The sequence below is a fragment of the Heloderma suspectum genome, chromosome 4 (genome assembly GCF_057233095.1).
Source record: "Heloderma suspectum isolate Gila_16-S chromosome 4, 16-S_ref, whole genome shotgun sequence".
NCBI lineage: Eukaryota > Metazoa > Chordata > Lepidosauria > Squamata > Helodermatidae > Heloderma > Heloderma suspectum.
The window spans coordinates 231752004-231767107 of record NC_139461.1 but is presented as its reverse complement, the minus strand read 5'-3'; the positions used below and the strand labels follow the sequence as shown (position 1 = coordinate 231767107).

Here is a 15104-nt window from a genome sequence, read left to right as displayed (position 1 = left end):
AGAGCGCAGGACAGGAAGGCCTGGCGTGCTATGGTCCATGGGGTCATGAACAGTCGGACACGACTGAACGACTGAACAACAACAACAACTGTTCTGTAGACAGTTACCTAGACGTAAGTCCTGTGGAACTCAACAGGACTTACTTCTGAGTAGACATGTATAGGCTTTCACTGTGAATTGCCCTCATCAAAGTAAACCATACGTTCACATAGAATGACAGAGAATAAGATTTATTGAATTAGTCCACAGAGCAAATATCACAAGAGAACAACATATGTTTTATTATGTTATTATATATGTTTAGACCTCTCTATAAAAGTATGCATAACACAAAATTTAGTATTTGGATTTTACTAAAAACTAAGAATTAACATTTAAAATTATTTTTAAAACTAACAATAAAAACCAAAAATAGAGAAAACACATACCAATATAAACTAAACTTATACCCTCAAGGCTCAGAATCCACACCACAGTTAACTGAACAGAGACAGTGGAATGGATATTTAAATATTATATATTTTAATAATTCTGATAGCTTTTTTTTAGCTCTAAAAGTTTAAAGTTAAAAAAGTTAAGACACCGTATAAGAAAATGAAGTGAGCAAAGTTATTTAGGGCGCAATCCTACGCCTGCTTTGCCCAGCTAGGGCGTGCTGGAAGTTATAGGACTTTTTTTTTTCTGTCCGAGCAGGCATAGGATTGCGCAGTCTCTCTGTATACCGCTGTATAGGAAACTGTTTCAGGAAGTAAAACAGAGCCGCCATGCCTTGCACTGTTGCCAGTAATGAGGAATTACTTCGATGATGCTTTTAATAAGCGTCATTGACCCCATTCCCTTTTACTGGCAGCAGTAAAGAGCGGAGGACAGGAAGGATTGGCGTGCTGTGGTCCATGAGGTCACGGAGAGTCGGACACGACTGAACGACAGAAGGGAGTCTCCGTGAGTTTTTCAGCAGTTCCATTCAGCACGCTCACGAGTGCACAGTTTGGGACTTGAACACGTGCAAGTTTACGTTAAACAGGTGTTAATGAATGTGTGAACAAAATAAGCGTGTTTCCTATGGCCCTTGAAGGTGGTGAGGAATTCGTTACAGCGGGAGCAGAGGGATTATAGTAGATGTTTTTGCATTTGGAAGATTTTCACATTTTGTTTCTGGAAACTGACTTCAGGGATATGTTTAAGGAACTAAATGTGAAGCTGTTCATTAAATTTTAATCTGCGAGACCTGATGACCCCAGGGGTTTCTCTTGCTAGCGCTGGCACTAGCGAGGGAGCCCCTTCCCTTTTCCTTATCGGAGATAAGAGAAGCGATTCCCTTGCTAGTGTTAGTGATCCCCAAGCGTGTGTGTTCGTGGGCGCACATGCACGTGTATGTGCTTCCTCCTAGCGCTGCCTGATGTGGCTCTCGGCACCAGAACGGCTGGGCAGCCCTGCTTTGGGGCACCACGTCACTCATTAGAGTTCTTTGGTGGAGCTTTTATGAGCCAAGAGACGTCTAAAGTACTACCTACCGCTGCTGTGAACTTTGAACTCACACTTTGGTTTGGTACACATAGAGCAAGAGCAGACAAGCTTGGCATTTTTCCGTACTTATTCCAGACACTGGAAAAAGCAGGCGATTGGCAATGGAGAGTCTCAGAAATGCTGTGTGGTTCTTGATTCCTGGGAATCTCTCTCAGCTTTTCCACCTGACCGTTGCCTTGATCCTTGCCTCTGTGGTTCTGAAAGCCATCCAGCTATTTCAGATGAGGCAGAAACTGCTCAAAGGATTTAGGAATTTCCCAGGACCTCCCGGTCACTGGCTATATGGCCATATTTTCAAGGTAAGAGATTCTTTTTGTCTTGCCTGGGAAGCTCCGTCTCCCTTGTTAAAATTGCATGATTTTGCTATGTAATACTCTGCAACAAACTGAATCTGCAAATGAAGGGTAGCACAATTCTTATAAAATTGGGCAGTGTTGTGATCAAGGGCGTTGTTAGAGGAGGATCCAGCTCAGTACGGCCCCCGGATCTTTTGAGCTGTGCCCCAGATCTTGTGAGCTGTCCTGATTGCGATTTTGTTTTACATCTTCTCATTGACTTGCATTGGAAAACAAAAATGGCCATATATTTTTTAGTTGGTAAGATAAATTCATGATGTTAGGAGGCTTGGAAGCCCCCATGGAGCTAATTGAATTTGCCAAATTTCAGGCAGTTATGTCCGGTGACTTTTGTGCTAGTCACAGGAAAAGTTTGCTATTTTCAAGAAAATGTGTCAAAGCAAAGAGCAATATTTTATTTGTGCTTCCACAGACATGCATGAAATTTTGGGACCTAGCAGGCCCTGTGCAGATGACTGAACCTACCAAATTTCAGACAGTTAGGTCTAGTGGCTTTTGCGCTAGCCATGCATAAAATTTCCTTTTCTCAAAGTCTAAAACAAAAAGTAAAAACTGTCTAATCACCTAGGGCAGAGCTTTCCAAAGTGTGTGTCGTTGTGTCGACACATTAGTGTGTTGCCGGCAGTGTGTAGGTGTGTCGCGTGAAAATTGTGCGGAAGGGCACCGTGGAGTTCCCTTACTCACATTTGCTTCGCTTGGTCCCTCCCCCGGAACTTCCTAAAGCAGCTAATGTTAAAGCAGCTTAGCTGCTAAGGCTTAGGTGCTTTAACATTAGCTGCTTTAGGATCACGTGGCGTCTTGATGCAGGACGCATGTGATTGGTGGTGTTGGAGTGGTAAGGTGAGGAGTGTGGTAACGCTGGCTGCACAAGGAGTGTGGAGAATTCGAAGTTAGCAGAGCAATTAGTCAAGCAATTTGCAATCAGCTCAGGCGAGAGGCTTCCCCATGTCCTCGGTGCGGCTGCAAGGCAGCGGGGGAGAACAATGGCCCGCTGGATGCCCCCAGAGCAGGGAGGGCTACGCCGGGCAGGTGAGGAGCTTCGAGCCTGTGCTCCCCAGAAAGGTAGAGGCACGGGGCGAAGAGAGGGGAAGGGAGGCACTGACCTGGGAGCAGAGCTTGGCCGACACTGGCGTGGAGAAGTGGCAGCGGCCACCAGCCCTGCGTGGTTTCGGGCGTGCCCTTCGCTGCTGCGCGGCCAGGCCAAAGTAACACACAGGTGGAAACACCACCTGGGACTGCACCGAGCGGGCCGTCCGCCATCTTGGCCAGTCGGAATGGAGCTCAGTTGATTTCTGCCATTTATTTTTATTTTTACTCTGCTGTAATTGTGGATTAACCACCCACTGGCAGTGTACCACCAGAGAGTGCTGGAACTGGACTCTGGACATAGGCATTGCAAATATTTACAGCAGTATAGCCTTGTAGTGAGACATATATATTTACACCATTTTTGTTGGAGTTTTGCTTCTCTACTTCATGTGTTTTTGCAGCTGAGCTCCTACCTGGACCTGGAAATGGTAAGTAGTTATTGGTGTTATTCAACTTTTTAAAATTCTTGCACGTATTTACATACTGTTACTCATAAATGACAACAATGTATGTTATTATCTTACAAATCATATATTTTTAAAAATATAAATGAAAGGTTTTCATGAGATATGTTGTATCCCCATACATTTCGTTATTACAATTTATGTATGTGTCCATATCTCTTATAACAGGTTAGTTTAACCTCCGGTTTGCTAGTAAAACTGAGTTACCGTGTCACGAAATGATGCATGTCTAAAAAGTGTGTCACCAACACAAAAAGTTTGGAAAGTTCTGACCTAGGGGATTAGAGATCCTAATCAGAAGGTGTTTAAGGTGACCATTAGGAGGTCACTATCCCTAATCTCTGGTGTGGGGGCGGTTTGAGGTGCAAAAAACATCTCTCCCCTTTTCTTTTCTGCTCTTACATGCCCACTGTTGAGAGCTTGCCTGCAATGAAATTTTGAAGAGGGAGAAGGAAGGGAAGAAAGAGCTTATTATGAAACACCGGTATTTCACACAGCACATGATTTTACTGGCCCAAACGGGAACCTTTGGATTCTGCAGAAGTTTAGTAGCTTCAGTACTGCAAAGGATCCAATCAGCCTCCACAAACTTCTTTCTCCTCCTCCACTTTAATTTCTCCTAAATAGCTGTAGGACTCAAATAATCTCAAAGGGAGGGTGAGGACTATATGGCATCATGATCAAGAAATTGTGGGGGCTTTTAAATAGGTTCTACAGTTTTAAAAAAGTTAATTTAAGTATGTGCAATCATTGCAAACCCTGCACAGCCTCCTAAATTCCTCTGAAGTAGTACATCTCTGAAAGGAGGCACTTGGTTTAGGGAATTCTCTCTAACCCTCACCCCCATACACATTTCCAATCACCATTCTTCTTCTTCTCTCCCCTATCCTGTTCTTTCTTTCCCCCAGAGCATATCTCTTGGGGAATTCTTAAAGAGAATTCTCTTCAGTGGGTAAGAGAAGTTCTGAACTGTATCTGACTTTATACAAACAGACAAGGGGGTTGGTTTTTCTCCTTCTCCTCACTCAAGTCTTTGAGAAGAGTGGGTTCACATGGTTGCAGAGAAACAAATCTGGGGCTGTTTTGTTTGTTAGTTGCCATTATCTAGCAACAGGAAGGGCTGTAGCACAGTGGCAGAGTACATGCTTGGCATGCAGAAGATCCCAGGTTCAATCCCTGTTATCTCCAGGTATAGCTAGTAAAGAATCCTGCCTGCAACTTTGGAGAGCTGCTGCTGCCAGTCAGTATCAACAATTCTGGGCTAGATGGACCCAGGGTCTGACTCAGTATAAGGCAGCTTCCTACGTTCCTATGAACAGAAAGCTTTAATTAAAAAAAATAGAAGTTTGGGGTTTGTTTTTTAAGTGGAGGGGAGATCCCTAAATATTGCTACTTTATGCAGTCCTATGTATGCCTGCTGAGAAGTCCCATTACGTTTAATGAGGCTTACTCTCAAAAAAGTGTGCATAGGATTCCAGCACAAGTTACTTTTGCAGGGAGGTTTGCACCTTGATGTTCTGCATGTTTACTCAGAAATAAGTCCTGAGCTGTGAGTCTGGTACTGCATGCATAATACAGTGCCTACCCAATTCCGTCTAATGAATTGACTACCCTTTCAGCTCAGTCCTATGCATGTTTCGTCATTTGGGGGTTTGGGGTTTTTTCTTTGTTTTTTTGCATGAACTCTAGGTTCAGTGGTGAGGGAAAAGCACTTAGTACATGCTCAGAGTTTCTCCATAACTTAGCTCTAGTTTTGAAAACAGAGTCATTGGCTGAATCCTGGTGAAGTCTTGGCACAACTGAAGTTATGGTGAGGAAGTTACAATGAGAGCTTGTGCATAACAAGGAGGAGGTAGAGGAGAGTTGCACAAAACAAGACATCTGTTTTTATGAAATGTTGCTGGAGGATGGTAGGATGAGGAGGGATGGTTGTATGGAGGGGAACAGAATTGGTAGGGGGAGAATGTGAATGCTCAGTGGTGAATGAAAAACATGCTTAGAGGCACTCTGTATTTAAGAACATAAGAAGAGCCATGCTGCATCAGACCAAGGTCCATCTAGTCCAGCATTCTGTTCACACAGTGGCCAACCAGATGCCCATTGGGAACCCACAAGCAGGACATGAGTGCAATAGCACCTTCCCACCCATGTTCCCCTGCTGCTGACACTGGTGAAATGTAAATAAATTCTAGCAATTCTAAATTTGCATGCATGTATATCCTTCAGAAACTTTGCAGATTTCTTGCCTGGGAGACACCTCTAATGACCTGTGCATTTTCATACAAATTTACCCAAAAACTATTGGGGAAGGTGTGAATAGAAGGGAAAGCAAACCACTCCCTCCCCCAAATTGGAGAGCTCCCCTTCCACATGAACTGTTGCACCTACCCTTCTGAAACTTTGCGGGTTTCTTACTTTGGGACAACTCTAGGCTGTCTGTAATTTTCAGAACAATGGTCCACAAGGAACATAGGGAGATAAGTATGTCCTCTTTTGGAGACCTCACAGTGTCAAGGCCACCCTTGCACAAAACCCCTTGTGGCTAGCATTCTGACATTTGGCAGACAGGATCTCCTCTGGTGGGGCAATGAATCCCAAAAATTTTATCCAATTCTTCCAGAGAATTAAAATGTTATTGGCAGTTTCCTTTAAAAGAAAATCAAAATATAAACCCTGCACCTATTTTTCTGACTTGTGGCAGGTGTAATCCCCTTCTAGGGGGCTACTATGCGTGAAATTATCATCCAGTTATGACCAAGAGAAAAAAGTTACAATTTTTTTCTAATTTCCCATGGTAGTCAACAGGAAGTTTACTTCTGAGTAAAAATGGTTGGGGATCAGATTAAAACTCATTTTTCCAAACCTTGACTCAGGTTTGGTGCTGAGCTGAAGTGGTCCGACTACAAATTGGCCAGAGTAGAAGCAGGATGTTTTCCAAAATGCTGAATCGGTGTCTGAGTTGAAGTGGGGTGGGGGGTCAGTGCATACTTCTTATGTCTGTCTGTCTGTAGTCTATACACACACGCAAGCATACTGCATGTACACCACACACACACATACATTAGACGTGCACTTAGACTCGTATATGCAAATTTGGGTTGTGGGCCTGTGCCCCAGATCTTTTAAGAACCTAGCAACGCCCCTGGTTATGACAAATTAGTATCTTATTGCTTCCTTCTTTGATAAATAACTTGAGACATATGGCTGATATTCAGAACATGTTTATAAAGATGATTCCAGATGCCAATGGCCATGCTGGCTGGGGATAATGGGAGTTGTAGTCCCAACACATCTGGAGGGCGCCAAGTTGGGAAAGGCTGATTTAAAGCCTCTGGCTAAAATATATTTCTGAGACTATGAGTTGCTGTGCCAGAGAAGTATCTATGAATGGCCTTTGATGGTATATAATTAAGTGGAACATTCCTCATAGAAATGGGGGGAAAGTATAAACAACTTTAACAACAAAGCTTGATGGCTAGGGTAACAGATAAAAGATTCTGAATTCTTGGAGACTGAACTGAAGGATATTTTTTAGAATAAAACTATGCTGAAGCACATGAGGTAGTTATGATATTAGAAGTGATATTAGTGATACCAAGACAATTATAATTTAAAACCATCCTAGGTCTTTTATTACTTGGCTTATTTTATTGAATATTTTAAATTTTATACCCAATTTGCCAGCTTTCTAGGCTTGAAATAATCTTTCTTTCTGTCTCTGCTCTTCTCCCAAGGAGTGCAGGATCAAACTAGATATTACTTTAACAGCACAAAAGTTTGGTTTTCCCTGCTAGTTAGCTGTGCTACTCTACTATAGTACTCAACCATAATTGCAAAACTAAAAAATAATAGTGCCTGCATCCACAGAGCTAGAGCATTGCAGCTAAGCTTACTTCTGAGTAAAAATGGTTGGGGATCAGATTAAAAAACCCACTTATTTCATCTGAGAATGTCCCATCTCTAGCCCAGTGAATTTCACAATCCTAATCAGACAGCCACAGCTGTTCAGTTTCACACTCCAGCTAGAAAACTCACTATTTGGTTTTCCCTACAATTATGGCTGAGAGCTGGTAGATCAGGGAAAAGGACTTGTGGTGCAGGACATGGAATGGCTCTGAAACTGGAAATCATGGCAAACAATAGGGAAAGGAAGGGGCACCCCCAACATGTCATCCACCTTCTCCAGAAAGAACTCCCGCTGTGCCTCAGTCACAGATTTTCCTGTCCAACCCTGCAAAGAGAGTGTGCTGTTACTCTGCTCACTACAGAAAAGCAATTGTTATTTGTTTAATGGTAGGGCTGTGCACCGCTTCAACCCGAGGCCTGAGTCGAAGCGGGCAGCTTTGGGCCCTTTCCAAGGCTAAGCAGAGGGGGCATGAAGTGACCCGAAGCAAGTTGGGGGCGCTTCCTGGAAGTTGCCATTTTAAAAATGGCGACTGCCTGAAACAAGAGCCAGCGTGTGTCCAGGGCTCAGAAGCTGGCAGTGGAGATGATAGTGGCAGTGGTGGAGGTGGTGGTGGAGGCAGTGGCGGCGGCCCAGGTATGATGCTGAGAGGTTGGGGGGGGTGTCGGAGGGGCAAAGCAGGATTCAGCCATCCAAATCCTGCTTTGGGTTTGGGGCTGAGTTGGGTCAAGGGCCCCTTGAATCAGCCCAAGCCGAATCTGGCCCACCTCGGAAGCCACAAAGCGGTTGGATCAGGGGGTCCATGCACAGCCCTACTTAATGGCTTTTCTGTAATGAGGAAAATCCATAATTTCAGCTTATGTAAGCTGTCTTGGGTTCCTTGCAAGAGGAAAAAAGGCGGGGTATAAATGCAATAAATAAATAAATAAATAAATAAAAAATTAATCCAAAGCAAACTGGCTAGAACAAAACTAGGGGAATTACATATACCTGCACTGTAAACAACATGGTATCCAACTCTGAATAGATGCAATTGATTTTTGCCTGTAAAAGGCTTTGTGAATAAATTTCAGCATGCTGCTAAGAATTCAGATAAGCTGTCTTGTTGACACAGACAGAGAAGAGCCCTGCCCACCCTGAATAGCACTGCTGGATAGCATTTCATAGACATGATGGTAACAGAGGAGTGCATGCCTGACCCAGGCCAGAATGACTCTTTGGAAGAAGACCTGACACTGAAGAGCCTAAAGACCTTGTGGACCCCTTGATTGTAGTGAGACCCCAGGCACCTCCAGAAGCTTTGGAGAAGCTACATTGTGCCCTTCAGCAATGGTGAACCCTGAGGTACCCCTGGACGGGGCCCCTGAAGGTGATACCTTCCCTGTGGAGTCAGAGGAGGAGGCCAAGCATCCACCCAACCCTAGAGCGTACCAGCTCCAGAAGGTGGAGGCACAGTCTGCCACTTGGAGGTGAAGCATACACCTCAAGACACAAAGCACCCAGGCTCCTCCAGAGTAAGGTCTATTCAAAGCAAGGCTCTCTTTTGAAGTAGGGAGACTTTGAAGCCAGGACTAATAGCTCACAGCTGTACCTGGGTGTAGGATGGGAGATATGTCTATATAAGTTCTAGCAACCAATAGGTCTCACCTGAGAACAGTGCCTTAATTTCATCTCCCAGTACCTTGCAATCTGACCTTGCTTCTTCTGTGGACTGATCTCTTGTGCCATTGAGTCCTGGACTCCTGATATGACCCTGTTCCTTGGATTGTGCCTGATTGGGACTGCTTGCCTGTGCTTGACTTCGTCTTTGCCTCAGACTCTGCTTTTGGACTGTCCTGCAGGAAACCCCCTAAGGGCTGTCCAGAATCCATCAGGACCCATCAGTCTCTGGGGTGAATCAATTTAACTGGTCCCCCACCCCTCCAGTCCCTGTAAGTCTGAACCACAGCAGGATGTGATCTGTCCAGTGCAAAGAAATTATTAGTTCCTCCTCTCCAGCCAGGTCACCATTGTCCTGCTCTGCAGAGAACACCCAATCAAGTGCATGATCTGCTTGATGTGTAGAGCCTAAAGCACTCAGGGACAGTCCATTGCTATCATGGCAGCCATGAAATCCTAACCCATGCCAGAAAAGGAGGTGTCAGTATAAATATTGAAGCGCCCCAGAACTTAAAGCCTAGGGTACCTCATCATGTCCAAGGCCATTTCCACCACCAGCTTGGGTAGAAAATCTGTTAGGCTATGAGGTGGCCAGTATACTAATCAGTCCTTTGTGCCCAATACGAGGTCCAAACACACAGCAATGGACTCTGCAGAAAAGGCAACCTGGGCCTGTTTCCACCAGTGATTTACTCCAAACTGGCTGTGGTTGGAGGTCATTGGGGATACATGACATTGTGGCCATCCAGCAGCCATCCTGGAGCTTATCGGGGAAAAGAACAGATTTCTAGAGACTGCTTAAAGTCTCATTCTTTTCCTCAAGTCCGGTTCTCCCCAGTATAGTTGCTGTGTGCCCCAACCCCCTCATTTACCTTGGGTATGCTAGCCCTGCCCAGGGGTGTGCCTTTCACCATGATCCAGGTCAAACGGTGTTTCCTGTGTGTTTCCCATCCCTGCATAAACCAATTAGTGCCTACTCAGAAGTAACTGAGCATCCACTGTGCTGAATGAGGCTTGCCCTCTGAATGCCCACATCAAAACTTTCAGAGATCCCCCTCAATTGAAATGGCACAGTTTAAAGCCCAATTCCCTAAATGTGGTTAAGCGTGATCTCAAGGCTCCAATACTCCATTGTTTGGTTTATTGCTTTAGGAAGTAACTACTTCACAGCTTCGCTATAGAGATCCTGCACAGTATCGGTTTGGTGAGAAAGGGGGCTGGTTTCCCTGTGTTCTCCCTCCCCCCCTTTCCCAGCACAAGCATATGTGTGTCAGAAGTAACTTCAGTATAAGCTTCACACCACAGAGAGGATATGATCTTTGAGTTATCTTGATTTCGAGACCAAAAAGAGCAAACAGGAAGTAAAGCAAAGCAACAAATAGTCACAACAATTAAGTCCTGCAGTTAACTGCTAGCTGCAAACTCAGAGTTCACGTTCTTTAGACCCAACAACCAGGAAGAGATTCTTAAAGATAACAGCAACGCTATTTTACTGAACTGTTACATAGACCCGAAAGCTGACGTGACAACCACACTGTCATGTTTTATCATCCACTCCTAGTTGATAAAAGGACCCTATCTTTCCCTATCCATTGCACTGACAATTGGGGCACCAAGCCCCCTCCCCACAACAAAGCAATTGTCTAGACACATTATGTTTTGAGCACTGCAAGTGGCCACACATTGTCTTGACTATGTTTATCCTTAAACCTATATGCAGTTGAAACATGGGGAAGAACTAAGAAATGTAGTGAAATGGACAGAAGAATTTCCGCAGTGTTTCCCTGTGTGGTATGGACGTTTCATGGCTTTCTTCGTCATCAACCACCCTGAATATGCGAAGGCGGTGTTCAACAGAGGCGGTAAGAATTTTGCCGCTTACGTTCTACTGATCCCAGGATAGTTGCACTGGCCGTAAATACTTTCACTGGCATATCTGCCTACAACATGAAGGTACAATGTTATAGCCAGTGATGTTGGGCTTGTACTGCAGTCAGTCTTACCCCTTCAGCACATATATAGTAGTAACGGGGGGACTCCCACTGTCAGGCTTGGACAAAAAATAACAATTTTCTCCAAACTTAGAAAATAGCTCCATTTATTCTAAGGGCCTATTCACACGTCACTCTAACCCATGGTGGGTGACAAGCTACACAGAGTAGGTTGTTTGCGAACAACCTACTGTGTTCCTGTTAAAAGATCAGGCAAGCAAGCTACACCAGAGTTGCCCCTCCTCCTCCTGTAATTCTCCCACCTGGCCGGCCAGCTATCCCAGTTTCCTTTGTGGTAGAAACCATATCCCACCATCCTTAGCCTTTCCAAGCCTTTGCCAGGTCCTCTGTTTCTGCCCATGTGAAACAAAAAAGGGTGCCCCCCCACTCCTTGAAACTTTGAAGGATGGGGACGAAATTTAATATACAAGATAAATGTGCGGCTTTGCTTTTTCATGGAAGGTGAGGATTTAACCACAGGCAAAACATGGATCACTGCCTTGTTGTAGCGAAGGGGCTTGCATAACTCAGTGAAGCCATAAGCTATGCCGTGCAGGGCCACCCAAGACGGACAGGTCATGGCAGAGAGTTCTGACAAAATGTGGTCCACTGGAGAAGGAAATGGCAACCCACTCCAGTATTCTTGCCAAGAAAACCCCATGGAATGTATCACAAGGCTAAAAGATATGACGCCGGAAGATGAGCCCCTCAGGTCGGAAGGTGTCCAATATACTACTGGGGAAGAGCAGAGGGTATTTCCAAGTAGCGCCAGAAAGAGTGAAGCGGCTGGGCCAAAGCCGAAAGGACACTCAGCTGTGGATGGGTCTGGTGGTGAAAAGAAAATCCGATGCTGTAAAGAACAATATTGTTTAGGCACCTGGAATGTCAGATCAATGAATCAAGGTAAGCTGGAGGTGGTCAAACATGAGATGGCAAGATTGAACATCGACATCTTGGGAATCAGCGAACTAAAATGGACAGGCATGGGCGAATTTAATTCAGGTGACCATCATATCTACTATTGTGGGCAAGAATCCCTTAGAAGAAATGGAGTAGCACTCATAGTCAACAAAAGGGTGGGAAAAGCAGTACTGGGGTACAATCTTAAAAATGATAGAATGATCTCAGTACGAATCCAAGGCAAACCATTCAACATCACAGTAATTCAAGTCTATGCCCCAACCACTGATGCCGAAGAAGCTGAGGTTGATCGGTTCTATGAAGACCTCCAACACCTTCTAGAACTAACACCAAAAAAAGATGTCGTCTTCATCATAGGGGACTGGAATGCTAAAGTAGGAAATCAAGAAATCACCGGGATAACAGGCAGGCATGGCCTTGGTGTACAAAATGAAGCAGGACAAAAGCTAATAGAGTTTTGCCAAGAGAACACGCTGATCATAGCAAACACTCTTTTCCAACAGCACAAGAGACGACTCTACACATGGACATCACCAGATGGTCAATATCGAAATCAGATTGATTATGTCCTTTGCAGCCAAAGATGGAGAAGCTCCATACAGTCAGTAAAAACAAGACCTGGAGCTGACTGTGGCTCAGATCATGAGCTGCTTCTTGCAAAATTTCGGCTGAAATTGAAGAACATAGGGAAAACCACTAAACCATTCAGGTATGACCTCAATCATATCCCTTATGAATATACAGTGGAGGTGAGCAATAGATTTCAGGGATTAGACCTGATAGACAGAGAGCCTGAGGAACTATGGACGGAGGTCTGTAACATTGTTCAGGAGGCAGCAACTCAATCCATCCCCAAGAAAAAGAAATGCAAGAAAGCCAAGTGGCTGTCTGATGAGGCTTTACAAGTAGCTGAGGAAAGAAGGGAAGCAAAAAGCAAGGGAGAAAGGGGAAGATATATCCAACTGAATGCAGAGTTCCAGAGAATAGCAAGGAGAGACAAGAAGGCCTTCTTAAATGAACAATGCAAGGAAATCGAGGAAAACAACAGAATGGGAAAGACTAGAGATCTCTTCAAGAAAATTGGAGATCTCAAGGGAACGTTTTGTGCAAAGACGGGCATGATAAAGGACAAAGCAGGCAGGGACCTCACAGAAGCAGATGAGATTAAGAAGAGGTGGAAAGAATACACAGAAGAACTATACAGGAAAGATCTTAATGTCCTTGATAGCCATGATAGTAATGTCCTTGATAGCCATGATAGTGTGGTCACTGAACTTGAGCCGGACATCCTCGAGAGTGAAGTCAAGTGGGCCTTAGGAAGCATTAGTAACAACAAAGCTAGCGGAGATTACAGTATTCCAGCTGAGCTATTTAAAATCCTAAAAGATGATGCTGTTAAAGTGCTGCATTCAATATGCCAACAAATTTGGAACACTCAACAATGGCCGCAAGACTGGAAAAGGTCAGTTTACATTCCAATTCCAAAGAAGGGTAACGCCAAAGAGTGTTCAAACTACCGCACAATTGCGCTCATTTCACATGCCAGCAAGGTGATGCTCAAAATCCTACAAGCTAGGCTTCAGCAGTATGCGAACCGAGAACTACCGGAAGTACAAGCTGGGTTTCGAAGAGGCAGAGGAACTAGAGATCAAATCGCCAACATTCGCTGCATCATGGAGAAAGCAAGAGAATTCCAGAAAAATGTCTATTTCTGCTTCATTGACTATGCTAAAGCCTTTGATTGTGTGGATCACAACAAACTGTGGCAAATTCTTAAAGTGATGGGAGTACCAGACCACCTTACCTGTCTCCTGAGAAACCTGTACGAGGGTCAAGAAGCAACAGTAAGAACCGGACATGGAACAACCGAGTGGTTCAAAATTGGGAAAGGAGTACGACAAGGCTGCGTATTGTCGCCCTGCTTATTTAACTTATATGCAGAGTACATCATGAGAAATGCTGGGTTGGATGAATCAGAGGTCGGAATTAAGATTGCTGGGAGAATTATCAACAACCTCCGATATGCAGACGATACCACCCTAATGGCAGAAAGTGAAGAGGATCTCAAGAGCCTCTTGTTGAGGGTGAAAGAGGAGAGTGCAAAAGCTGGTTTGAAACTCAACATTAAAAAAACTAAGATCATGGCATCTGGCCCCATCGCTTCCTGGCATATAGAAGGGGAAGAATTGGAAGCAGTGACAGATTTTACTTTCTTGGGCTCCAAGATCACTGCAGACGGTGACTGTAGCCATGAAATTAAAAGACGCTTGCTCCTTGGGAGGAAACCTATGGCAAACCTAGACAGCATAGTAAGAAGCAGAGACATCACCTTGCCAACAAAGGTCCGTCTAATCAAAGCTATGGTTTTCCCAGTAGTAATGTATGGCTGTGAGAGCTGGACTATAAGGAAGGCTGAGCGCCGAAGAATTGATGCTTTCGAACTGTGGTGCTGGAGAAGACTCTTACGAGTCCCCTGGACTGCAAGGAGGTCAAATCAGTCCATCCTAAAGGAAATCAACCCTGAGTGCTCATTGGAAGGACAGATACTGAAGCTGAAGCTCAAATATTTTGGCCACCTAATGCGAAGAGAAAACTCTCTGGAAAAGACCCTGATGCTGGGAAAGACTGAAGGCAAAAGGAGAAGGGGACGGCAGAGGATGAGATGGCTAGATAGCATCACCGATGCAATGAATATGAACCTGAGCACACTCCGGGAGAGTGCGCAGGACAGGAAGGCCTGGCGTGCTATGGTCCATGGGGTCACGAAGAGTCGGACACGACTGAACGACTGAACAACAACAACAACAAAACAAACTATTTGTTTCCCTTTCCTCTCCTACCCCCTCTTCCCCAGTCCTTATTCCTTACCTGCCACCCTAATTTCCAAGCCTTTGCTGGCTCCCTCCGCACCAGCAGCAAACAACAACACAGAATAAAAAGAAACTTTCTATTGGCAGACAAAGTGGCTTATTTGGCTTGCTTATTTGGCTTGCTTAATACTGGGCTTGCTTACTACTGCCTTGAATCTATCTGTGGGAACGTTCTACCAAAAAGGGGTGGGGGTGGGGATCCAACTCTTTGAAACTTTGCAGAAATTGGACAGAATTTAATATATAGGTTCTCCTTATGGGGAGCCACCACATGCACTGAAGGATAATTGTGCGACTTGGCTTTTTCATGGGAAAGTGACGAT

General features: G+C 44.6%; 1 protein-coding gene across 1 annotated transcript in view; it reads left to right on the top strand.

Annotated features, from left to right (window-relative positions):
- Positions 1 to 1538: 1538 nt before the first annotated feature.
- The window catches only part of LOC146348203 (cytochrome P450 4B1-like), a 50844-nt gene continuing 37278 nt past the window's right edge, over positions 1539 to 15104 (top strand). Inside the window, exons 1-2 of the mRNA XM_084852577.1 lie at positions 1539 to 1826; positions 10720 to 10861. Coding sequence (XP_084708703.1) covers positions 1629 to 1826; positions 10720 to 10861 — 340 coding nt within the window. The 5' untranslated portion in view covers positions 1539 to 1628. The remainder of the gene's footprint in view (positions 1827 to 10719; positions 10862 to 15104) is intronic.